General features: G+C 44.4%; 1 protein-coding gene across 2 annotated transcripts in view; it reads left to right on the forward strand.

Moving 5' to 3' along the window:
* The window catches only part of LOC147689785 (uncharacterized), a 290,245-nt gene that overhangs the window by 192,268 nt on the left and 72,916 nt on the right, over nucleotides 1–25,061 (forward strand). For both annotated transcript variants that reach the window (XM_086937271.1, XM_086937272.1), the window contains exons 3-4: nucleotides 11,219–11,422; nucleotides 17,966–18,197. In XM_086937271.1, the coding sequence (XP_086793397.1) occupies nucleotides 11,219–11,422; nucleotides 17,966–18,197 (436 nt within the window). The remainder of the gene's footprint in view (nucleotides 1–11,218; nucleotides 11,423–17,965; nucleotides 18,198–25,061) is intronic.

Consider the following 25,061-nt stretch of genomic DNA (forward strand, 5'->3'; position numbering starts at 1 on the left):
TTCAGAACAAAAAGTGGGGTCCAGAAGTAAAACATTGTTAAATCGCCACCTGCCGGAATGAGGGGAAAATTGAAGCAGGTCTAAGTCCACAAAAACAGGGGCATGGTCAGAAAGTAGAATGGAGCCAATTTCAGAACGGATGGCGTGTTGGGACAGGTATTTACTAAGGAAAATATGATCAATGCGGGATTGGGATTGGTGGGGAGGGGAGAAAAAACTATACTCTCTAAGGTTGGGATTACACAATCTCCATATGTCGACCAAAGCGTTGTTCTGAAAGGTTTTGACAAATTGAGAATGCATCTTGGAGGGCACAAACTTAACTTTCGATTGTCGATCAAGGAAGGGGTCCATAATTTGATTGCAATCCCCACCTAAAAGTAAGTAATTCCCAGAGAGGGAGGCTAGTTTATCAGAAATAGAGGGCCAAAAAGATCTATCGATTCCAGTAGGGGCATACACATTAAAAAGAGTGAGAGGAATATTGTCTATAAGTAATGTAACAATGACCCAGCGACCATTAACATCACATTCATGAGTAATTGAAGAAACATTTAACTTTTTATGTAACAAAATCACAACACCATTTTTCAAGTTGACAGTGGGGGAGCAGAGCACATGACCCACCCAACAACGCTTAAGCTTTAAAGCCTCTACCTCTGAGAGATGATACTCCTGAAGGAGGGCAACATCAGTTTTGAGTCTTGCCAAGTGTGATAACACCCTTTGCCTTTTAATAGGATTATTTAATCCTTTAACGTTCCATGACGTAACACTGAATGGAACGGCAAAGAAAAACAACTAGCAACAACATGCTCATTAAATGCATATAAACATGAAGAGAAAAACGAGGAAAATGTAGACATAGTGATGAGGAAGATAGGTTATAAGGAGAAAAGAAAGAGGAGAAGAAAAAGAAGGTAAAGATAGAAGGAACTACTATAGAGATAGCACTGAGCCCTAAAAAGATGATGTAGGGACAGAGAAGGGAGAAACAGAAGAAGAGAAGAAAAGAGAGGGAAGAGAAAAGCTGAAAGAAGTCTAAGAGTAGAAGAGGAAGAAAAAATACAGAAACAAAAAAGATCAAGAAGACAGTACATGTCCAAAACGAACGACTGAAGGACATACTTACGAAAAACGCAAAACGAAGACGAAGGTGGTGGCATCGGGAGATGACGGCGACAACATCCAGAGCGAACACCAGGCCTCTAATACCATGAATCCAAAGAGCAGCATACAGAAACAGTAGGTTACGTCTGGGTAGAAAGAGAAAGGGAAACATCTGTAAAGATAAGGGAAAGAGAAGGGTGAATGCAAGAGTCGGAAAGAAACACAAAGTGAAAATGGTTTAAGCAGAGGAAAAATAGAAGGATAAAATGACAACAATAAAAGGAACTACATATAAAGCACAACATCAGCGCCGATGAAAGTCCTCTGGTCTACTCTGTAATAAGATCAAATGGTTATCAGGTCCTTTCAGACAGGTCTGGATACGTCCATAACATCAGGACCATGTTGTCAAAGATACGCTTGCAGGGCTGCAGGATCGTCATAGGTGGTGGTTCTGTCCTTGTAAGTAACCTTGAAAAGACATGGGTGTAGAAGATCATATCTAGCATTGAGGGCTCTTAGTTGCGGACGCATGTCCAAGAACTTCTTCCACCGATCTGCGGTGGCCTTGGAGACGTCTTGAGATAGAAAAAGATGGTGGCCTTCCCATATGATTTGTTTTTTGAGCTTAGCGGCTGAAAGAACCTGCAGGAGATCAGTGTATTGCAGGAACAACATAATGACTCCTCTAGGCTTAGTAGCGACCTTAGGGCCAAGGCGATGAGCCCTTTGAATGTTGATGGAGGATAAGGCAGGAGCATCTAGGATCTTAGCAAGAAAAGACTGGAAGAAGGTGGTAGGGTTAGACCCTTCTGTAAGTTCCGGAAGGCCATATAAGCGTAGGTTGTTTCTGCGATTTCGGTTTTCCAAATCTTCTGTCTGCTTTTTAAGTAGAAGTATCTCCGCCTTCACTGAAGGGATATGGGAACAAGAGGCGTGCAGAGATTCAGTTGATTGTTCTAGGGTTAGAACACGCGAGTCCAGAGATGACCATTTTTCCTGCATAGCCTGCATGTTTTTAGTGGTAGCTTCCCTAATTGGCTTGAAGGCACGGAGCTCCTCCAAAATGCGATCCATAGAGGAAGGAGAAGAGGCGCTCCCAGGAGATGGGGGATCTCTCTTCAGGCGTTTAGAGGAAGCTAAGGATGATGGTACTTTGCCTCCTTTGTGAGCCTTAGGAATAGCTCCATGCGTTGAGTCAGACTTTGACGACATGCCTTCTTCCATGTCCTGAGGAGGAGAGTCGGAATCTGAACCAGCAGGCACTTTAGAGGTAGTTGAGAGCTTCAAATGACGGAGTTTTCCCATGAAAACCTCAAAGACGCAATTGAAAGAGGAGCAATAATCCAGCGATAAATAAGCAAACATCTTGACAGAGAGGAGAGTAGGGAGACCCGAAAAATATGAGCTTGAAGAAATGAGCAGAAACTCCTATAGAACAGAGGAGTAAAGTCCACCAAATAGCAAGGTACAAATAAAAATAAAAATACTGCAACCATATAACATTTATATGCTAGTCAAAAAGAATTGCACCATCATATTGTGACAGGGGAAAGCTGGCCACGCAGGAAACAGATGACAAGATGGTGAGCGTGAGTTCCTACGGTGTAATTGTAGAAGAACGATATTGAAGAAGAGCCTGAGCAGACAGTCACTTTATGACCGAAGAAAGGCACACTGACACTCTCCCAGGTGGTGTTTATGCGAGAGGAGAAAATAGGGGAGGTGTGAAAGAAAGATAGTGCTGTAGGCTCATAGAAATAGTCGCTGAGGTGATAAGTCCTGGTAGATGATAGCAGCCAGTATTGTATGACATGGAGACACGAACTAGGATGCAGGATTCAGTGTATGCCAAAAAGAAACTGCTCCTAAAATCAAGAGCCTATATATGCAATGAAAAAGGCATAGATATCTTTGCAGTGAGGAGCGCAGTCAGCAAACAAAATGGCGCCTAGGGCCGCAGGGTCTGGGTCACAGTACTGGAAGCGTGAGGAGAGTTGTCCAAGGAACACAATCAACATTAGGTAGGAGGCTCACCAGCAGTGCAGGGCTTATCCTAATGCCAGGAAATCGAGTAGGCACACCGGTGACTGCACGGGCAGACCGCCGTCAGAAGTCAGACCTACGAGCGCCCGTCAGAAATCTCAGAAATCTCTGTGGAAACCAGGAAACTGTGAGGGAGCTAGGCTCACCTCAAGTTCCGGCCCACAGAACAGTCTTCAGACATCCTCAAATCCCCGTAAGGCTGCCAGGAATAACTTTTGTGTGGAGGTCGGCGTCGGAGATCCGGGACTAGGCCGCCATCTTGGCCGGCGGTCAAGCCACGCCCCATCTCTTTACTTTCTTACCTCTCTAAAATAGCAGAGAAGGTGGTGAACAAGCAATCAGTGGTCCATATTGATCAGCACAATCATTTTCATCCCACGCAATCTGGTTTTAGAGCCACATACTCGACTGAGTCAGCGCTTCTCTTCGCCATGGAGTATTTGCGTAGGCATGTGGATGCAGACTTTGACACGGTATCCCACAAACTGTTCCTAAAGCGACTACAGTTAGGCGGGGTGGATGGAGAAGCGCTGAAGTGGATGAGTTCCTTTCTACAGGACCACAGCATCCTCATATGTCAAAAACATTGCCACTCTCACAAGTGGTCCCACAGGGCTCAATTCTTAGCCCAACCCTCTTTTATCTACATATCGGCCCCCTGCAAGATATTGTGGGTAAACACAAGATCACCATAGTGTCCTATGCGGATGACATGCAGCTTGTAGTCACTCTAGCCCGAGCCAGCAACCCAGTTCCCCTCCTGTCTAAAAGATCTAGCTTCATGGATGTCAAACAACTGCCTGAAACTGAATGGCAGTAAGACTAAGGTGATGGTCATAGGGAAAGCCCCTGCATCTGGGGCTCGGCTTGGTGGCCCCAGAGGTTGGGCCCCGTACCCACTCCTAAAAAAGAAGTATAAAATCTTCGAGTGTGGATCGATTCTAAACAATTTTTTGAGACCCACACGAGGAAAGTCGCAGGGAGATGCTTTGGTATCCTTAAAATTCTACGGAAAACCTTGGATATTCTTCCTGCCTCAGCAAGGAAAAACCCTAGCCCAAACTCTTGTTACATCGCAACCGGACTATGGAAATGTCCTTTTTTTGAGAGTAACGCAAGGAAGCGTGCAGCGGCTGCAACGCATTCAGAATGCAGCAACGCGCCTAGTTCTTAATCTACCCAAGAGAGCTTCCTTTACGAAAGCTCTTGAGAACCTTCACTGGTTACCCGTTTGCAAAATAATTCTTTTTAAAGCCTTGTGCTTTTGTCACTGGAGTCTACAGGGAAAAGGACCCAGCTACCTGCATGGTCTCCTGACCCCTTACAATCCCACTCGTCAGTTGATGTTGTCAGGAGCGCAACTGCTCAAAGTTCCAAAACTCAAAAGGGCCAGGATGGGTGTGCGCTCATTTGGCTATTTTGCAGCCAAAAATTGAAACACTCTACTGCCTTTGTTGCGTGCAGAAACATCTGAAAGTGTTTTCTGAAAAGGCTTGAAAACCTGGCTTTACTTGATGTGAGCTATGCCTACCGGCCCTATCTTGCATGTAGCTGTTTTCTGGAGAGCCGTGACACACCAATTGGTGTAGCCAGGCACTTTGTGAATGATTTTTATAATAATAATAATGACTAATAGCCTGACTAATTTAGTAATTCGCCCTTGACAAAAACCTATTTGATGCGAGTCTCAAGACTTTCCACCAAAGTTTGAAACTGCATAAAAGCAAATGTCTCCATTAACTTTCCCAATTGAAGCAAAGAGGTGGGCTAGGAGTTATTTGCACCATCTGTCTTTTAGTAAGTGTTTTATGAGTAGCATTTTAACAACTCTTGTTTTCCAGTCTTTTGAATTGGTACTAATGAGCTTTTGATTAACACAAGGTCCTCTTGCAAATTGGGTCTAAGCTGTTGAATTACTTTTTTTCATTCAGTGAACCAGAGAGGTGACATTTGTAATAACTGTCAAAACTGCCCCCCGCTAACACTGCGCTGTGCATATGTTCAGATATTCTTTATAGAGTTTTGACCTGGATATTAATAAACAAACCCCCCCCCGCCCCCCAAATTTGACAAGAAGGCTTTTCACCCTGTAATAATTGACTTGCTGCTGGACTAGCACAAGGACAATCCTAGGATCATATGCGCCCTCTATAAATCTTGTTTCATCGTCATCTGGATATGGCCTGAGCTTATAGCTGGCCGACTCTTTTCAGTTTTGTTGTTGTGGGGGGGGGGGGGTGGCGGGGGGTGGCTGTTACGTAGCTGATCTAAGACCATGTAAAAGGTTCAGCTACTGTGGCCATGTTACTTATCAGATATTTGAAAACCTCAATGGTCTCCTTGAACTGCAGGGTTAATCTTTTGGCAACCTCCAAAAGATGGCTTAAAGTTTAAAACACCAAGGGCCAGATGTAGGTAATTTCATTTTACTGATTCTAAAATACCGACTCATACCGAATCGGTATTTCAGAATCGGAAAATGAGATGTAGGTAAAAAATTGGTAAAAGTTACCGATTCGGAATCACTCGGTATCTGAAATCGGTATTTACCGATTCGGTAATTCCTGAATCGGTAAATACCGATTCGGTAAAACACATGCATTCCAATGGGCCACACGACCCATAGGAATGAATGACTTTTACTGATTCGGAATTCACCGATTCGGAAAATACCGATTCGGAAATTTGAAACTGACAAACATGTGAGCCTGTGAACCAATCAGAAACACCAACCACACCCAAAAACAAAGGTACAGGGGAATCAACCAATCAGAATCAAGCACCCCTCCCCAGGACCTGGGAGTGGCCACACCCATGCAGGTGCAGAAACCAACAGTCAGGAGAGCAGGAGGACAGACTGAGGTGCAGGCTTCCCTGAGCTAAGCTGAACAGCACCATGGAGAGTCAGGATGGACAGAGGGATGCAGCAGAGCGCAGAAGAAAATTGAAATTCATCCCTGAAGAACTGCAGGTGCTTGTTGCAGAGGTTGTGAAACATTACAGCAAGATTTTTGGGAAACAATCTCTGCATGTTGCAGAGTCAATCAACTGCACCACCTGGATTGAAATACAGGCAAAGGTAAATGCCATTGGTGTCACCCACCGTGAAATTGACTATTTGAAAAAAAGGTGGTATGACCTTCGCATAATAACAAAAAAGAAACTAGCTGCCCACTGAAAAGAAGCTGCAGGAACAGGGGGAGGCAGAATCCGAGCACCACGACTCCCCGACATAGAGGAGCTGGTGGAATCCACCCTTGAGCCTGAATGCATCCATGGCATTGGTGACGCTGACAGCTCCGCAAGAGCTGCAAGGAAACAAGGTAAGATGCATGTACATCATCATGAACCCATTTTCCTATTCCCCTTCCCCACTCTGTGTGCCCACATCATACTCCAGAACAGGTATAACTAATGGCCAGCAATGCATCATGGGAGACGTAGTCATAGGTAGATACCTCAATGAAGTCAGCATACCACACAGCAAGGGATGCGACACACATGTAGCATAAGCAAATGAGGGACAGGCAAATGTGTGATATTAGAGTGATTTAATCAAGAGACACAGGTGAAGTACTCCACTGACACAATGTCCATGTCTGTCCACAGGAGTCATCGCGCAGCACAGCAACTGAAAGGGAGAAAAGGAGAGAGAAAGCTGGTCCCAGCACAGTACATGGAGGGAATGACACAGAGCAGGCAGCCAAGACACCTGAGGACACAACCACACCACAGCCTCTGTCTCCTCTACTGTTTGGGAGTCAGGAGTCCGGAGCAGCTGCACAGTCCCCCCACACCAACAAGTCCGTCACCTGTGCCAGAAAGGGCAAGGCGGCTGGATGTGCCCCCTCCCCGCATACTAGAGACATCTGAGGAGAAAGAGGGTGAGGGTGAAATGGCACGCAATCCACCAGAGTCAGCCAACGCTGAGCAGCAGCCCACCCCTAGAGCTGTGCGGGCCAGTGTCCGAGGACAAAGGTCACGGGAGAGAGCTGAAAGGGCCTAACGATCAGGGGGTGTTCTGCGGTCTGGAGGCCACCATGGTCAAGGTCCAGCGCCTGCAGGCAGAAGCAATGATGGGAGTTCAGAGGCAGGCACGCTGCCCCAACAACAAGCTGGATAACATAGACAGGGGCATAGGAAACATTTCTGAGAGCATGCAGTCGCTGGCAAATGGCATGACAGACATGACCCAGTGCATGACTGTCCTGTGCGACAAGTTGGACAGGAACCACTTGGAGAGGCGCAAGGCTCGAGTGGATGTGCGGCAGCAGACAAAAGCCTTAAACAGATTTGCAACTGCAACCTCCCTGCTGTGCAGACTGTCAGTAGCGATGCAGGATGCTATTGTTCAGTACTGCACCAATTTATCCGTGGGCATGGGCAGAGTGACCTCTGCCATCGAGCTCATGCTCTCACAACAGACAGCCACTCGTGGTGAAACATGTGTGGCTGACAGTGAGGAATCCACCAGCAGGAGTGACGCAAGCACTCCTGTCCCAGAAATATGCAGGAGCGGCAGGCGTCATGCAACAGAGACAGCCCACACCGAAAGCCATGACACACAGCCCCAGCAGTCCCACCCTGTAATCCGTGGACGTAAACATTGACTATGCCCTCCACCCAAAGGAAAGGTTACCGTGGTGCTAACTGTAACCAACCAGTCATGGACATTGATATTTTGTGTGACCATTGTGTGGTATCATAGCACTTGCGTAGTGAAAATTAAACTACGTACATCATGATCTTTGCCTGTCTGTGTCTCATTACTCACTCAGAAATATTGCTGTATGATCTCGGCCTGTCTCAGTCTCCCATCTGTAGCTGGTGCTCCTACTGTAGCATGGGGCTCTGCCTGTTCAGTGTCATCATCAATGTCCTCATGATGTGTGATCTCCACCTCTGTGCCTTCCTTGGTGGCGAGATTGTGTAACATGGCACAGGTCGCTATGATTTTGCAGCACAGGATTGGAGTGTACTGGCGTGCCCCTCCACTCTTGTGGAGGCAGCGAAACCTGCTCTTCAGGAGTCCAAATGTGCGCTACACAACGTTGCGTGTGGATCTGTGAGCCACATAGTAGCGCCTTTCACTCCTGGTGAATGGGTTGAGGTAGGGGGTGAGCACAAAGGACCGCAGGGCATATGCACTGTCGCCTAGAGGGGGAAAGATTGACATTAGTTGGATGTACATGATACATTAATCTACTCTTTGTGTCAGGGTGTGTCAATTTCATTTACCTAGCAGGTATCCATTTCCAAATTCTCCAGCAACTAGGCGTGTGTATATCCCACTATTCTGGAATATGTACGAATCATGGGTACTCCCGGGGAATTTCGCAACTATGTCTGTGATGATGTTGCATATGACCTGCACATTGATGGAGTGCGTAGACTTCTAGTTCCTGTATGTGTTCTGTGCCTGCAGGTGGACAGAGTCGTACGTGGGTGCCATCTATGCAGCCTATCACGTGAGGGAAGTGTGCCAGTTGATAGAAATTAGTCTTGGTCTTAGCAAGTTCGGCAGGTGTGTCAGGGAATGTAATATAATGCTCCATCCTCTGCATCATGGCGTCAAGGAACCTCCTGAAGAAGCGGGACAGGCAGCTCTGAGACACACCGCCCACTGCAGCTATCACACTCTGGTAGCTCCCAGAGGCAAGTAGTTGTAAGCTACACAGGACCTGCACATGGGGTCGGATGGCGTGGGCCCTGGGTGTTGGGTGCTCCAGGAGTGGGTGTAGGTCCCTGATCAGGTCCTGGATGGTTTGGGGATGTAGCCTATACCTCTGGAGTATTTCAGGCTCTGTCAATTGGAAAAGTGTTATCCTCTGCCTGTACACTTGCTCCTCCCTTTGCCATTCCCTCTCTTCTTCTGCCTGCTGTCTCTGCCGCCTTGCAATGACGTAGAAAGCCGCCATTCTGCTTACACTGTTGCATTTTGGGTCTCTATTTATAGCCTTCACCTGGTTACCACCTGCATTCATTCCATGGTAAATATCAACTCATAAATACCGAATTTCTGTGAATTCAGTATTTTTAGGGTTACTTACATCTCCATGGCCATTATTTTACCGTTTTTTATTTACTGAATCGGTAAATATGTATTCGTAAAATTCCGCTTCGGTAAAAAACCGACTCTTATTTACCGAGTCGGAATTATTCCGACTCATATTTACAGAGTCGGTAAAAAAAAGGCTCCTACATCTCATTTCATGGTTACCGGTCGGTTACGGCCGAAATTACCGATTTTCTGCGGTTACCGACCGGTAATTGGTGACCTACATCTGGCCCTAAATTTGATAATGCTTCCATTTTGTTCCAGTCCCCTTTGGTGAAGTCAAAGGGCCTAATTATGAGTTGCTCTTTAAATTCCGGCTATGCTACACACCTGTTTAAGCAGGGACAGAATTACGAGTTTGGTTTCATGTAATACATTTGAAACCTGCTGAAATTTAATAGGGGAAAACGTATGGATTTACCGTATCATGTGGATTTTGGTGTGTTAAACACCAACTTTTGCAAGTTATTCCCCATATACTCATAAAAGGTGTTATTTATCACACCTGATAATGTACCCCATGGTATCCTCATTTCAGGGGCAATAAGTTATGCCTCAACTCGAAATCGGGCCCTAGGTGGGCTGTCCTTGCATGCTGGGTATCTCCAGCTTCCTGTGTCAGCTCAATATCCTTTTCTGTCCCCAGTTCCAAATGACGGCTCAACTGTTGTGAATACTTTATTTAACTTCCTATTATGTATCCCTGCAAAAAACAGATACTTACCCCGATGCAGAATTGAGGCATATATGACAGCATCAATTAGAAATGGGTATTCACCTCACAAAGCACATTAATATTTGGAGGAAAGAGTGAAATCTCTTTAGCCAAGTTCCAAATCTAAACCCTGGGTATAAAGAAGGGTTCCACCCCAATTTATTTATTTTTAGAGTTTTTATATAGCGCAAACTAGACCCGAAGATATTAGGTATCAGAGTGCTTTGAAAGAGCACCAGTTTTGTTACACAAGGACACATTCATTGTTAGACACAGGGAGATGAAGTGATTTGCCCAGAATCACAGGATGTTGAGTGTTGTTGCCGAGTCTTGAACCTGGTTCCCCAGCTTCGAGGTAGACCGCTCTAGCCGTAAGGCTACATACTCTCCCCAAATTGCATCTAATTCTGGGTGTTGTGCGAGTGCTGAGTGTATGGTTGATGGCTGTTACATATGTCGGTAGGGATGGTGGATGTATGTGGTTAAAAAAAATATTAATTATGTTGAATGGTTTCAGCAGACATTGTGCGCGATAATCTACTATTAAAAGGTTTAAGGCGTAGGTGGTGTTAACACTTACACACGCATCTTTTAATGAATGATCTGCAGGATAGGAAATTATTAAATTAGTGAATTAGATTACATCTACATATTTTAGGGCATGTATGTGAAATGAAATGAAATGAAATTTGATTTGTAGAGCGCATGGCTGCCCGAAAGCGTCCCAGCGCTTCTTAGGGAACCCGTCCTGGTATTCCCCTGCGAGATAACCCATTACTGGCATCCCCAAGGTGAAAGCCAGGCATCCCGCTGCGAGGGGCCGTTGTGGAGATTAAGCAAGCTATTGCCCAGAGTTACAGAGTGGGACTCCATGATTGGAATAGACCGAGGCGAGAATTGTTAGGTCCGGGGAAATTTGAGCCCAAGTCCCGCCGAGGCGGGGAATTGAACCCTGGTCCGGGTCAGACTTCTGCATCAGGGTCTGCCGCTCCAACCACTTGAGCCACACTTCTCCACTGAATGATTCATGACTACAGTATCAATCTGTAGAATCAGTAGTCACTGGAAAATTGAGCACATTTATGATGTTTTGCTGGAACTCGGAATATGGTTGAAAAATGTAATTTTATTCGAGATCGGTTTTACCAATGTACTGTTTAATTGACGGTCCGCTGACTTCTACTGATGCTCGAAGTGTTTTTTTGCTTTATGGAATTATTTAATGTATAATTTTCTCAAATAAAACAAAATACCCATGTGTTTTTCTTTTCTTTTTCTTTTGAGCTTAGAGTCTTGCAGTGCACCGAGACTTCACCTACAGAAATTGGAGTTTCTTTCACCAGGGTTCACAGTTTTGTCAGCGACTGCCCTGCACCAGCTGTCTACCGTTACCACGCTAATTCTGCAGCATTATAAAGCTCACGCATACCATGAAACTCTCTTACTATCAATGTTGGCGAACCTACCAAATGTGACTGAATTAAAACTTGCATGTAAGATCGTATTCATTTTATTTTGAATACCTAATATTATGTGACTAAAATAAATAATGAGCTTTATTACCAAGACCAAGATGCCTTTTTAGGTTGAGCCTACGAGATACCAGATGTTCTGTGGTTCGAAAAGACCCGTTGTGAGCGTACCAAGAAATTACAGCCCACTCATTGTTCATTGGTTGGCGTTATGGTCACACATTTGCTTGGTTCTTATTTGGTGGCATTCATTACTTGTATTGTTTCTCCATCCCCTGGAGCATCTTCTGGCAGATTTCTGTCCTTCCACTGCTCACTTTTAGGAAAATACTTTTTTCTTTTTAGTGAAGCACTCCATCAGAGGCATTTTTTTTCCAGCGCTCACCTTCTTGTGTTTCTCTGCCCCCCCCCCCCCCCCCCAAATGCATGTTGCGCTGTGTTTGCTCTATTTCTGTGTTGGCTTCTCTCTCTCTCTCTCTCTCTCTCTCTCACATGTACTTCATATCCCTATATCACCCTGAGCTCCTTATTGCTGTCTTCCTCATGTGCTTTGCCCGACACCAGCCATGGCCCATGCAGGTAAGAGCGGCGGGTGCGGGTTGGGGATGGAATTCGACAGACAACCATGAGGGAAAATTAAATCATTCATTTTCCCTTGTCGTCTGTCAAAATCCCCCCTCCCCGGCCCCACCGCTCTTACCTGCACAGGCCACAGCTGCCCCACACCACTTCTTGCTCTCTCCCTCGTGGCCCACCCACTCCTTGTTGCTGCCCATAGGCCCGCTCACCAACTTTTTTTGTAGGGCTAGACCGCAAGTTGCCATCAGCCCTCCTCAAACGTTGTTTTGTATTTTTTGTTTTTTTTGTCTGAGCGAAGTTGTTCGCACCATCTTAGATTGGTCAATAAAAAAGAAAAGAAAATGGAGCCCATTTGTCTCTAGGCACTCGCCAAAAAGCAGTGACCAAGCCAGAAAGTCCCAGCGGTGTGACTTGTTGGCTTATACATTGTGAAATTTCTGTTTGATTCCTTGTTTTAAGGTTTCTTTGCAGCAAAGTATGGAGGTACGCCGTAGGCGCAAAATCCAAAATGTGTATTTTAATAATAATCCATATTTATTTGTAAAGAATTATTTCGTTTGCCGTTTTCGAAGTAGACTAGGTTATATAGAAGTTGAGAGGTGTGACTGACTATTGAAGCATTTAAACTGAAGCATCATTCTTTGCCTTGTGTTGTAGAAAAAAAAACAGCAACCTGTATTTATTTGGAAATAAACATGGTGGTGTTTATTGAGTAGAGTTCAACATATGATACAGACATTAATTCCCACAAATAATCAAATGGGTGATTTAATCTTAACCAGGAGGCTAGCTACAATTGAGCCTCTGACTGTTCTAAACTAAGGATTACAAATCTCAGGAGCGGAGCTGGCTGTCCCAGCGCAACTAATTGCCAGTTGCAAAACTGGTATCTGTCTCCAACACTGGAGTAAATCATCAGACAGCATTCATGGTTCAAGATTTTCCTATACTGAACTCATGGTTCAAGATTTTCCTATACTGAACTCCCAATCAGCCTTGAGACTCGCAATGATGCTCCCCAGAGTTTGCACTGCCTTGTACCATATAAGGATAGATGTTTTGCCCCATTAATAGCATAGGTCACTTTCTTCTGCACAGGTGTAAAAAAATATTGTCCACACCTCTGCTGGGCATGCCCATATTCCACATGCATTGCTGAATCCCCCAAATTGTAACCAAATGGGTTGGATTCCTGAGTTGACCGAGAGGCAGTCATTTTCTTTTGTTTTAGCCCCGATTTCATTTTAGTCTTGGTGTAGCTGTTCCTTACTAGAACTTGTTCTGAGGTGCAGTTTCTCTGCTCATGGTCCCAAAATGTCATGGCCCCAAAATGTCATGGCCCCATGGATGTATACGTTTTAGAAATTATTTTTGGTAATTCCTGTTCACACTCTTGATTGAGGAAACTGTTTCAAAATTTCCCAATAATTTCATAGCTAAATCTAAAGCCGGTGCAGTTCTGTGCTAATTTTATATTTGTCTTACTACATCACTTAGTACCTCCAATGTTTTACAGTGTAGATACACACAAATATACTTTCCCAGGTTTTGTGCTCATCTACCGGTGCCATTATTCCAAGGGAAAGACACTTAGTCAGAATTCGACGCATGTCTTAGGGTGTTGCATGAGGATAGACCACCTCCACCTTGTCGGTCCTGCGATCAGTCTGGAAGGCAATCTTTACGCGCACCTTTCCCACAGTAGCATTTATAATCTGTGGACGGATAGTGTGTATGGCAACCTGTGACTGTGGTGCAGATCCTACTGGAACTGTTCTGCGTGCTGTGCATTTGTTCGGCATTCTAGCTGAAGCGCCTATATAGGGCCACTATTTGATGTAATAACCTTACTCCCTCTGCTGTAAGTTGTAAGGCTGTAAGAGTGCTGGATTTGGAAACGGTGTATATCGGGCCAATACGGACAAGGTGACCCCTTCCCCTTCATCACTTTCATATCCCTTTGATATTTTGAGGTGTGTGGGGTAAGTAACCACCAAACCTGTTTCGGTGTTCATGGTAGGTCTAAGGGACCTCCAAGTCATGATGTGCTTGATATGCTGCAGGAATGGCTGCAGGTTTATATGTATGAAAATGGCCAGTGTTGACAACTATAAAATCAAACTCCAACCATAAGTAAAATATTGCAGATGCATATGAAACGTGTATGAACCATAAAAGATATTGAAGACCATGCGTCGATGACGCCTCTTTCTTTGAGACGTTGTATATCTGTTGACCTGTAAATTAGCCCTATCGTAATGGGTGCTGACATATTTAATGAACAGATTTAATTAGCGTGAGTTCTAAAATGCAGAAACCACAGATGAGAATACCCTTTTAAGAGCCACGATTGACATAGGTAAAGAAAACAGGAGTTTCCTGTTTAATTTGAAGGGATCAATATTTCTACCGATCAATATTGTTATGGACATCTCTGTATGCTTGATAGACTACTGCTCGAAAAGCCAGGTCTTGAGTTTCTTCCTGAAGGAGAGATGGTCCTGGGTCAGTCGTAGGTGGGTGGGGAGGGTGTTCCACGTCTTGGCCGCCAGGTAGGTGAAAGATCTTCCTCTGGTGGTGGTTCTGCGGATCCGTGGGATGGTGGCGAGGGCGAGGCTGGCGGAGCTGAGCTGGCGGGGAGGTGTGTAGAACGTGAGGCGGTTGTTGAGGTATTCGGGGCCCATGTCGTGAAGAGCCTTGTGTGCGTGGGTGAGGAGTCTGAACGTGATCCTCTTGCTGACGAGGAGCCAGTGCAGTTCTCTCAGGTAGGCAGAGATCTGGCTGTGTCGGGGATGTCCAGGACGAGTCGTGCAGATGCGTTCTGTATGCGCTGGAGTCTTTTCTGTAGTTTGGCAGTGGTCCCAGCGTATAGGGCGTTCCCGTAGTCCAGTCGGCTGGTGACGAGGGCATGGGTGACCGTCTTCCTGGTTCCAGTGGGGATCCAACGGAAGATCTTACAGAGCATGCGGAGGGTGTTGAAGCAGGAAGATGTAACGGCGTTGACTTGCCTGGTTATCATGAGGGAGTAGTCCAGGATGAATCCCAGGTTGCGTGCGTGGTTCGTGGGCTTGGGGGCGGTTCCCAGTGGAGGGGGCCACCAGGAGTCGTCCCAGGCGGAGGTGGATGGGCCGAGGATGAGGACTTCCGTTATGTCTGAGTTCAGTTTCAGACGGCTGAGCTTCATCCATTCCGCGACGTCTTTCATTCCTTCCTGGAAGCTGGCTTTGGCAGTGGCGGGGTCGTTGGTGAGGGAGAGGATCAGTTGGGTGTCGTCGGCGTAGGAGATGATGTTGAGGTTGTGCTTGCGTGCGATGGCTGTGAGGGGGCTCATGTAGACATTGAAGAGGGTGGGGCTGAGTGAGGAGCCTTGGGGTACGCCGCAGATGATCTTGGTGGCCGCTGCGCAGAAGGGCGGGAGACGGACTCTTTGGGTTCAGTCGGAGAGGAAGGAGGTGATCCATTCCAGGGCCTTTTCCATGGATCCCGGCGTGGTGGAGGCGGGTTGTCAGGGTGCGGTGGCAGACCGTGTCAAAAGCAGCCGATAGGTCGAGGAGGAGGAGGGCAGCAGTTTCCCCGTTGTCAAGCAGGGTCCTGATGTAGTCGGTGGCTGCGTTGTGGGCGGTCTCGGTGCTGTGGTTCGCTCTGAATCCGTACTGTGATGGGTCGAGGGAGCCGTTCGTCTCGAGGAAGGCAGTCAGCTGAATGTTGACGGTTTTCTCAATGACTTTTGCGGGGACGGGGAGGAGCGATATGGGGCGGAAGTTCTTGAGGTCTGTGGGGTCTGAGGTGGGTTTCTTCAGGAGGGCGCTGATCTCCGCATGCTTCCAGCTCTCCGGGAAGGTGGCGGATGCGAAGGAGTTGTTAATGATGTCCCGGAGTTGGGGTGCGTCGATGGAGTCATGCACATTGATTCATCTCTTCTTGTCATGAACCCAATTACCCATTGTTCAGAAATAACTTTGAACTTCCAGATGCTTGCCTGCTGAACATACCACCCTATTCAGATTCTGAATTTTCCCTTCACTCATCCTAAGTCGGCAAAGCAAACGTGTGCTAACATTTAAAAGGTTCTGAAAATGTTCTCATCTCCACTTGCTTAGATTGTAAAATATGACCTTCAGATAAATGAATCTGTCACTCTGTATAATGTTCTTTATTTGAGCTGAACTTCTATCACGTGTACTCAACTTTGTGTTATTCATATGTAACCTCCCTCCTTTGCCCATCCATCTAAAATATGTATAAATGTTACTGATTACTTCGCAGCGACTCAAATGTGGTAACGCTAATTTTGTAATTTATGAGTGATTGAGTATGTGAAAACTAAGATATTTGACTTACCAATCTATCTCCTGAAAAACTCGCAATTGACTAAACATTCTTTCCTAATTCTATTAAATCCCGGACTATTCGACTTGTGTGATCAATGCTAGTGGGCCTATTTAGAACATCGTTTTCTTTTTATACTGTTATCTGAAACGTTGGTGCTGGGGGAAATCCTTCCTTTCACAAAATTAGTTGTTTTCTTTTCCACTTTAGAAGTCACTCTAGCTTAAGACTATTTTAAGTATTAATGCATTTACTGTACTCTGAACTTGGGCATTTTTCCAAAACTAACCAGACTTGTTTAATCCTAAAGATTACCACTATGATCGGGGTAAACGGGAAGGAGTTACAATGCTTAGGATTTTTAGGCCACCTTTATCACTGAACCAGAAATTAAAGCATCCTCGAGCCTTCTTTTTGACCACGACTTAAATTCTTGCCATCAGTTATGTCCTGTTTGGCCATAGTAGTTCCATTCCGGAAGGCTTTGTGTGCTGAAATTATTCACCTATTACTTAGATTTTACAGAGGTATGATACAAGCATATTGTAAGTATTGTGTCATTCTTGTTCTGAAATCCCATTCATTTAGCCATGTTCCTTACTGTTGAAATACCAATATTGACACAGTACATGGGGGCAGAAATCTGCCCTCTTCTTCATCACTTCTGGTACACAGAGTGGGTTAATCTAGCATGTGAGAGTTACAATCCACCTTGAAAGTGTTGGTGGAAAATAGCTAGCACGTTTGTGACCTCACTGAACTATACATTTCCTTCAGTGTAAAAACAAAAACAGCTGTTATTTATTCATTAACCACATCACAGCGAATAATTCAGCATCTTTCAAAGATGTTGAGGCAAAGGCTGTGCTTTCTTCCTTCCTTTGCATTAATGGTACTCTTGAGTCTTACTTGCTGGTACTCTTTGTTCACACTGGAAGTACCCTAGACATGGAGTTACCTTCATTTTATACCAATGGAATTATTTTTCATAGCCCACGCAATTGTGTTTTAATTCTTATTCTATTCATAATCCTTTCACGTATTAGTGAGAAGAGATTTTTGAATTTACTGATTCTTAATTTACCAACATCAGAAGGTTGGAAAGTTGAGTTTGCCTAGCTGGGATTTTAGCACATGGCTTACAGAGTAGCGTAGGTGTCAGCTGCAGGCGTTGACTCATTGAGGAAACTTCACCATTGTTAGGAACTAACACAATGTCCATATCTTTCTTCCATGGTCAGCTTAACAGAGACATTCTTTTTTTCTGCCACATAGGTCCTATCTTTAATCTTCAGGTTTAACAGTGCTCATGGTCTAATATGGGTACACAATGGTCTAAAGGGGTTTTGTGAGATAAAATGGGCTAAATATAAACGGGTGAAGTTGATAAAAGGAAACCCAACAGTGTGAAAAAACAGTAGAGACTTGTGTGCCCAAAATTGCACATTTCCCTGACTACGGTATGGCCATGACTGTTGCAGATCATTGTTGGCCATGGCACTATTCTTGTTTTGTTCAGTCTTATAATGAATTCAACGGCGTCTCCTCTTTTTTATTTTCAGTTAAGAAAAGTCCACAAGAACAAATTGTGACTATGCATGAATGGTGTAATCTTTTAAAAATTCTAGTCCCATTAATTTGTTTTCTTATTTCCAGGGAGTTCCCTTTTTTATCCCAGCGGTCTATCATCATGGATCCGTGACTTGCCAAGTACACTTGAGAAGCTACACCTTTTTACAATGTGTATCACAGAACCTTGTTTCAGTGCACTATTTAGTATTAAACAGAAATTAAGAGTATTGGATATGAGCTTCTGTTACGGCTTTGGAGAAAATATTCTGAAGCAAATTCCCCGGGAATTCCCACTACTGACTAAGCTATACCTCAGGTAAGATTAATGTCTTCTAATAATCATGTTTTTGAAATAACTCTAAACTCTGTAGGTTTTTTGTGTGTTGTAGCATACCTCTGGAAGATACACTGTTAAAAACAATGGATTACTTCTTGCTGTGGGGGGTGAATTTGGAGAGGTATGATGACAGCTTTGTTTATTGGATTGCTAAAGAAACAGCTCATCTAAGGGATCTTTGTTAAAGATACATCTTTGACAACTGGAGAAATGTATATCCCATAAGCCCCAGAGAGGTAGCTGTTGTGACAAACAGGCATATTGCAGTAGGCTAATGTGCAGCTGTGGAAACTAATGTCCACAAAGGATAAGACCATTTCAGTCAATCCGATTATTCACTGGTAAATTATCCTTTCCAGACGCCTAATCTCAGCAATTTAGTAATGGCATACCACTGAATCTTTGAAATTAAGCGAGGATAAGTCTTGCTTGCTTAGTACCTTAGGGTAAACCTATCTAAAATAGAGGAGCAGATGGACGGAGACATGGCCCTTTTATGGGCAGGGGACTTTAATTGCCCTTTGTGTCCCCGGGGCAAGGCGGGCATTTGTGGATTAGGAGATAATAAGGAAGATGCTCCTACGCATTTCTATCCCTCTTAATTAGGGGACCTTCTGAATAGTCTAACCTCCCATTTTGTTCTGTCGTATGTTAACGAATTGTGCTCCCCAGTTAAGCCCTTCCGATCCACCTTTAATGGGAGAGGTTGCAATTCAACCATTGATTATATACTTTTATCATCAAGGTACTCGGGGACAATACTTAATTGGGATACACTAGATATCGCCCTAAGTGACCACTACCCCATTTCTGTGATTTTAAAATTAAACAACTTATCAAATAAAATGAATAGATTTTCACATAGTCCGCCACTAAAACTTGCTAGTACCAATGGGTACTACATCAAATGGGACAAAGTGGTGCCTGCGGACTTTCTACAAACTCTAGTTAAAAATACTTCTGAGGACATCCAGACATGCCTCTGGACTAAAGACGAGCACCAGATAGTTATTAACTCGTTTACTAAAATCTTATTAGAGATAAAAAGACTTTTGACAAGGGCACCTAGACATGCTTCACAAAACAGACAAGGCTGGTGTAATGAGAGCTGCACTAAGGCACTTAAAGCACTAAAAGAAGCCTTACAAATAATCCCAAGCCAGGCAAGTTTAATGTGCTGCTTTATCAAGCAGGAAAAACAACTAAAGAAGGATGCATGGCTGGCACTTCAGGAGGCAACCGACAGGAGGGACAAAACAGCCTTTTGGAAGGCAGTAAATGCCACTTTCCTGCAAAGTAAGCAGGCTGCTAAAATAGATTTAATAATACCTGGTGACACCTGGGTCACACACTTTAGTAGCTTATACGATAAAGCAGAACCTATGGATTCTGGGATCATACAGAGAACCGACTATGGTGCATCCACAGGGCAAAAAATACCTAGTCCATTTCCGTTAGGCATCACATTAGAATGCAAGGAAGTCCTTATGGCATTGAAGGAAAGCCCTTCGGGGAAGGCTCCCGGCCCGCACTGTGTACCCATAGATGTATACAAATCAATGATTGATCTATGGGCACCCCTGCTCACTAACGTGCTAAACTCTTTAAATACCTCCGGCTTTATCCCAACCTTGACCAGAGGCTATTGTAATGCCGATTTTCAAGAAAGGTGACCGGAATGACCCTTCCTGTTACCGTCCAGTTTCACTACTCGACGCCCTGATGAAGGTTGCCAGGAGGATTATTTTAAACAGAATACAGGAGTGGACAGAAGAGCACGATGTAATCTCGAATTTACAATATGGTTTTAGAGCAGGCAAAGGAACCATAGAACAAGGCTTAATCCTAGCCCTAATAATAGCCAAATATACTCAGGCAAAAAAAGGAAACCTCTTCATGACCTTTGTGGACTTAAATCCTGCATTTGATTGCGTAGACCATGAGCTGCTCTGGGTGATACTTTCTGAGATCGGCTTTGATAAACATATCCTCTTGTTCATAAAAGAACTCTACAGGGGGGCAGGAGCACGAGTCAGATATGGAAGGGGGGGTGAGTGCTCTTTTAAGTTCCAGATCCGCAGAGGAGTAAGACAGGGGTGCATCTTAGCACTCCTGCTCTTTACCCTATACATAAATGCAGTTGGTCAACATCTCAACGGAGCATACCACGACTACCCTACCATCAATGGGATTCCACTACCCATACTATTATATGCGGATGATGCCGCTATAATGTCGGAAAGGGTAGGACTACAAAGGGCAGTAGGGAAGTTCACAGAGTTCATGAAAAATAGAGGTCTACATGTAAATGTCTCCAAAACTTTTACCATGTCCTGTGGAACTGGGACAAGAAAGAAACAATGCCCAATTTTCCTGGACGGCAGAAAAGTGGAGAACACAGATAGGTTTTCATACCTTGTAATCAATTTTGATAGAAGGGGCACTTGGCAGGCAGCCGTAATGGCAAGGGGCCTAGCGCTCTCTAGGGCTACGGGCGCACTGATTAATTTTGCGAAACAATTGGGAGGAAGGCCGGTTAGGACCCTCTTACAGATCTATAAAGCCAAATGCATATCAACTGGCACTTATGGAGCTGGGATCTGGGGGATTGAGCACGCAGATAGTCTTCAACGCTCCGAGAACTTTTTCCTTCGTTACCTACTGGCTGCCCCTCTGGGCACAGCAACATACGTGGCCCACAGTGAATTAGGTCCTACATATATCATGGACACCATCAATTCCTCACCTATCTTACTGTGGCACAATGTCTGGGCAAAGCAGGAGACGAGCTTGAACAGGGAAGTTATAAAAGCTTGGCCGGTGCTGATAATATCAAGTGGCTTAAATACGTGAGAAATACGCTCAATGACATTGGGCACCCGGAATTCTTTTCTAATCCGGAAACCATGAACACCCTGCCCAGAGCTACTCTTAAAAAAATTGGTCTTACAGCATCTGGATAGCAACAGATGGTCTGTAGAAAAAGGTAAGCGTATGATCGCAGAGCATCAATTGACCATTAACACTGAAGGGGTACAACAGTATTTAACCTTAGAACCATCCCCCTACACGTATGCTCTTGACCCGCTTTCGTACCGATACTTTTTTTAGACTAGTCACTTTCCCACAATGTAACAATTGGACTAGAAATACAGAAAACTGCCCGTGTGATAACATCTCACTCCAGTCTAGCATCCATTGCATATTATTCTGCAGGTTCTATTTGCTCCCGAGGGAAAGTTTCTTGAAACCCCTACTGAAGTTTTGGGGCATACGAACCTGCAGAGTGGCCTATTACAAACTGAAAACCCTAGAAAATGCACATGTCATTAAAGTTGTATCTAGTTATCTAAAAGCGGTTGTTAGGGTCAGGACCTCGATGCAATCTTAGAACAACTGGTAAATAACTAGATTAGCAAATGTTATTATCTGTTTTTAACATCAATTTATTCTGTTTTTGTGAGTACTGTATTACTTTTTAGCTATTTTTTAATGTATCTATTTTTATATGCCAATGGCATTTTATCATGCTGTTCTTAAACTGTATGCTTTTATGATTCTGTCTTTACAAATCGAATAAAGCTTTATGAATAAGAATAGTACCAACGTATTTGAAAAGTGCAGACCATGCAAATTACAAAAGATTCCAAGACGGCAGCAGTCTTTCAAGCGTAGCAATATGAGTGGAAAAAAGCTAATATAAACGTTTGAAACCAAAGCAGTAATATACTGATAAATGTATGTTGGAATACTGACCTGCAGTACAAGTAGATTATAATGCAAACACAAAGCTAGGATGAAAAAGCTTCAGAAATATTCTGTAATTCTGTGAAGCATAACAATGATGAATAATGCAAAGTGCTGCTATTTCTGCAGTGGTGGCCTTACCATCTGCCTGACAGACTACCTTAACATAACTGTTATCAGGAGCCTCAAAGGAGACCAGTATCACAGACTGGCACCTGCATCCACTGTATTGCACTCAAGAAACAGTGGATGCTATGGACATTCTTAACTTGCTTTCACCCACCCATTCACCTGTGCTTAATATTGGCCCACGGTGGAACATCTGCATCTGTTGGGATGTATGTTAAGCAATCTGTGTAATGCCTTCCCTTTTGGTCTTAAAGAGTTGTTGCATAGTCTACTTCGATCTTTGACCTCTGTATATTGTGTCTTGTGTTCATGTAAGTTCACTTTCGCTAGCTACCACCCCTTCTCATGAACTGTCCAAGCTATAGGCGGTGTGAGTAATGTATTATCCTTGCTCCTAATTACCAGTATGTCTGAACTAATGTCCTTCATACAAAATTGCATTGCAACAATCGACTGGCCTTCTCACCATGTTCTTTTTGTTTCAGTTACACACCAAGTAATGCATGTTCAGCCTGCAATGTAAAGAACTTTCTTTAGGCGAAGTATTATATTGACATCTGTTTTATTGGTATCCTTGCCTCCAACTACTTGTATGTCTTGCATTTCTGTTTGCAGCTTACTGTGGCTTCTCGCATCAGCTCACCTCAAAGCGCTGTTGACCTTTTGTCCACAATACCAGTGCTGATGATGCAGACCTTGTATCTGCAGGAAGTCCCTCTCGGCCATGCGCTGTGGAATAGTAGAAAATAGCTTTTAAGATGCAAATTTCATTTACACAAGATAAAAATATACATGTCCTATCTCAAGAATATTGAAGTCTCTGTATATCGACTAGGGAGTGGTTGCCCCCAGCATCTTTAAATATGGTTCTCTCCTTTCCTTACCATAATCAGATCTGTCTGATCTGATTCTTACTGGGTCCCCAGAAAGATTGCTGTCCACTAATGTCCTCGATAACATATAAAGTAACACATATTTGTCGCCATATTTGTGCATAGCTGGACCCCACAATAAAATTCTCCTTTTGAATTTTAAACTTGTCAAATACAGGTATCTGATAGAGGCATCTAGCCCCATAATGCTTACCTTTGATTTTTCATGAGCAGTACCCCAGCTCACCAATAGCTGGCGTTGATCGGCTCTGCGTGGCGGCGTCCAAGCCAGAAGTGATATCCGCGTCACCTATAGAGGCGCCACTTTGGCATGCTGACTGACTTCAGTTAAATTCTTTCAGCGCCAGCCAGCGGTGATCCAAGGGAAGAGCCATCCATCTCTGTCAGTTTTTGACAGCATTTTTGTCACATTTTGTTGTTCTTTTTTTGAGGCCTTCCCTTTTCATTATACCACTGTGGGACCTCAGTTTGGGTCTCACATTTCTGATGTGAGCCATTTACACAATTGTCTCCTCAGGCTGTTGACCATCAAAACCGCTTTTTTTGTAGCATTTCCATTGGCCAGGAGGGTGTGTGAGCTGCAGGCTTTATCATCCAAGCCTCCCTTCCAATTTCCTGACAAACTGGTGCTTCGCACTAAGGCATCTTTCCTGCCGAAAGTGGTTTCTCCATTTCATGTGGACCAATCTGTCACCGTACCCACTTTCTACATTCCTACATATCCCGCAAAGAAAAGGAGCGTCTCCACCATCTGGACCCAAAAAAGAGCGTTGTCATTCTACCATGACGGCACACGAGAGTTCCGGGTGGACGACCAACTCTTCGTGGGGTATGTTGGTGCGAAGAAAGGTTGTGCGGTGCAGAAACAGACCATCTCTCGATGGGTCGTTCCCTGCATCAAGATCTCTGCCCACTGGCAAAGAAGTAGCCTCCTGAAGGCTTAAGGGCTCATTCCACCAAATCTAAGGCTCCGACCACTGTGTAAGCCGGTGCAGTTCCAGTCCTGCCTATCTATCAGGCAGTAATGTGAGTGTCCGTCCTCATGTTTACCAGGTATTACTACCTGGACAGTCCGATCCGCAGGGACGGGTATTTCGCCTGTTCGGTCCTGCTGGACTTCTTAGTCTAAATTTGTTTGCAGACCCACCTCTGGGGATGTTATTGCTGGAGTATCTATTCAGAGTTAAGGAATCTGAGGCTAGATGTCTATCTGATGAACAAGTTACTTACCTTCGTTAACGCCTTATCTGCTAGAGACAATAGTGATCAGCAGATTCCTTACCGATGCACCCATCCTCCCCGCTCTGTGGACAGATTTCTAGGGTTAGGGCTGATCCTTTTCAGGTCCCTAGTTTGGACACACCTGTATCAGTGCACTACATGCTTCCACGCTTCTGGCGTGAAAAGTAACTTACGTCTTTGCGCTGAAGTGGTTCTTATATAGGTGAGGCGGACGTCACTTCCAGCATGGATGATGCAAGGAGCTGATCGATGCCATTTAATGGCAAACAGGGCAACTGCTCACGAAATAATTTACGGATCCAGTCTGACACCCAGGGAGATTCAAAGGTAAGGGAATCTGCAGCTAGATATTGTCTCTACCAGATATAGCATTACCAAAGGTAAGTAACTTGTTTAAGTATTCAGTGCTGTAAGGATTTATGCAAAAGTATCACCATCCACCCCACCATCTGCCTTCTGAAAAGAATTGTTTTTTCCCTCATCACCATTGTGGCTCTCTGTTTTACAAGCGTGAATTAACCTTTCTCACTCTCACAGTACATTGGTTTCCTCCTTATATGTATCTACTGACATTATGTTAGACAGGGGTCTGTTTAATTAGGTATGCACTGTCACACCCCCCCCCCCACCCTAACATGCTGTTACCATTCAATACATCCAATTTTTTTATTCGGCGGCACCATGGTTCATCTGACCGGGGCACTATTGGGAGTATACTAGATCAGAATCTCCCTCATGTCAATCACGTGTGTGTGCGATATATTTATACATGATCAAATTGTGGCACACCAGGACTCCAGTTTATTTATCATCATGGAGCCCTGTACCTTCT

This window comes from Lissotriton vulgaris, chromosome 9 (genome assembly GCF_964263255.1).
Source record: "Lissotriton vulgaris chromosome 9, aLisVul1.2, whole genome shotgun sequence".
Classification (NCBI taxonomy): Eukaryota; Metazoa; Chordata; class Amphibia; order Caudata; family Salamandridae; genus Lissotriton; species Lissotriton vulgaris.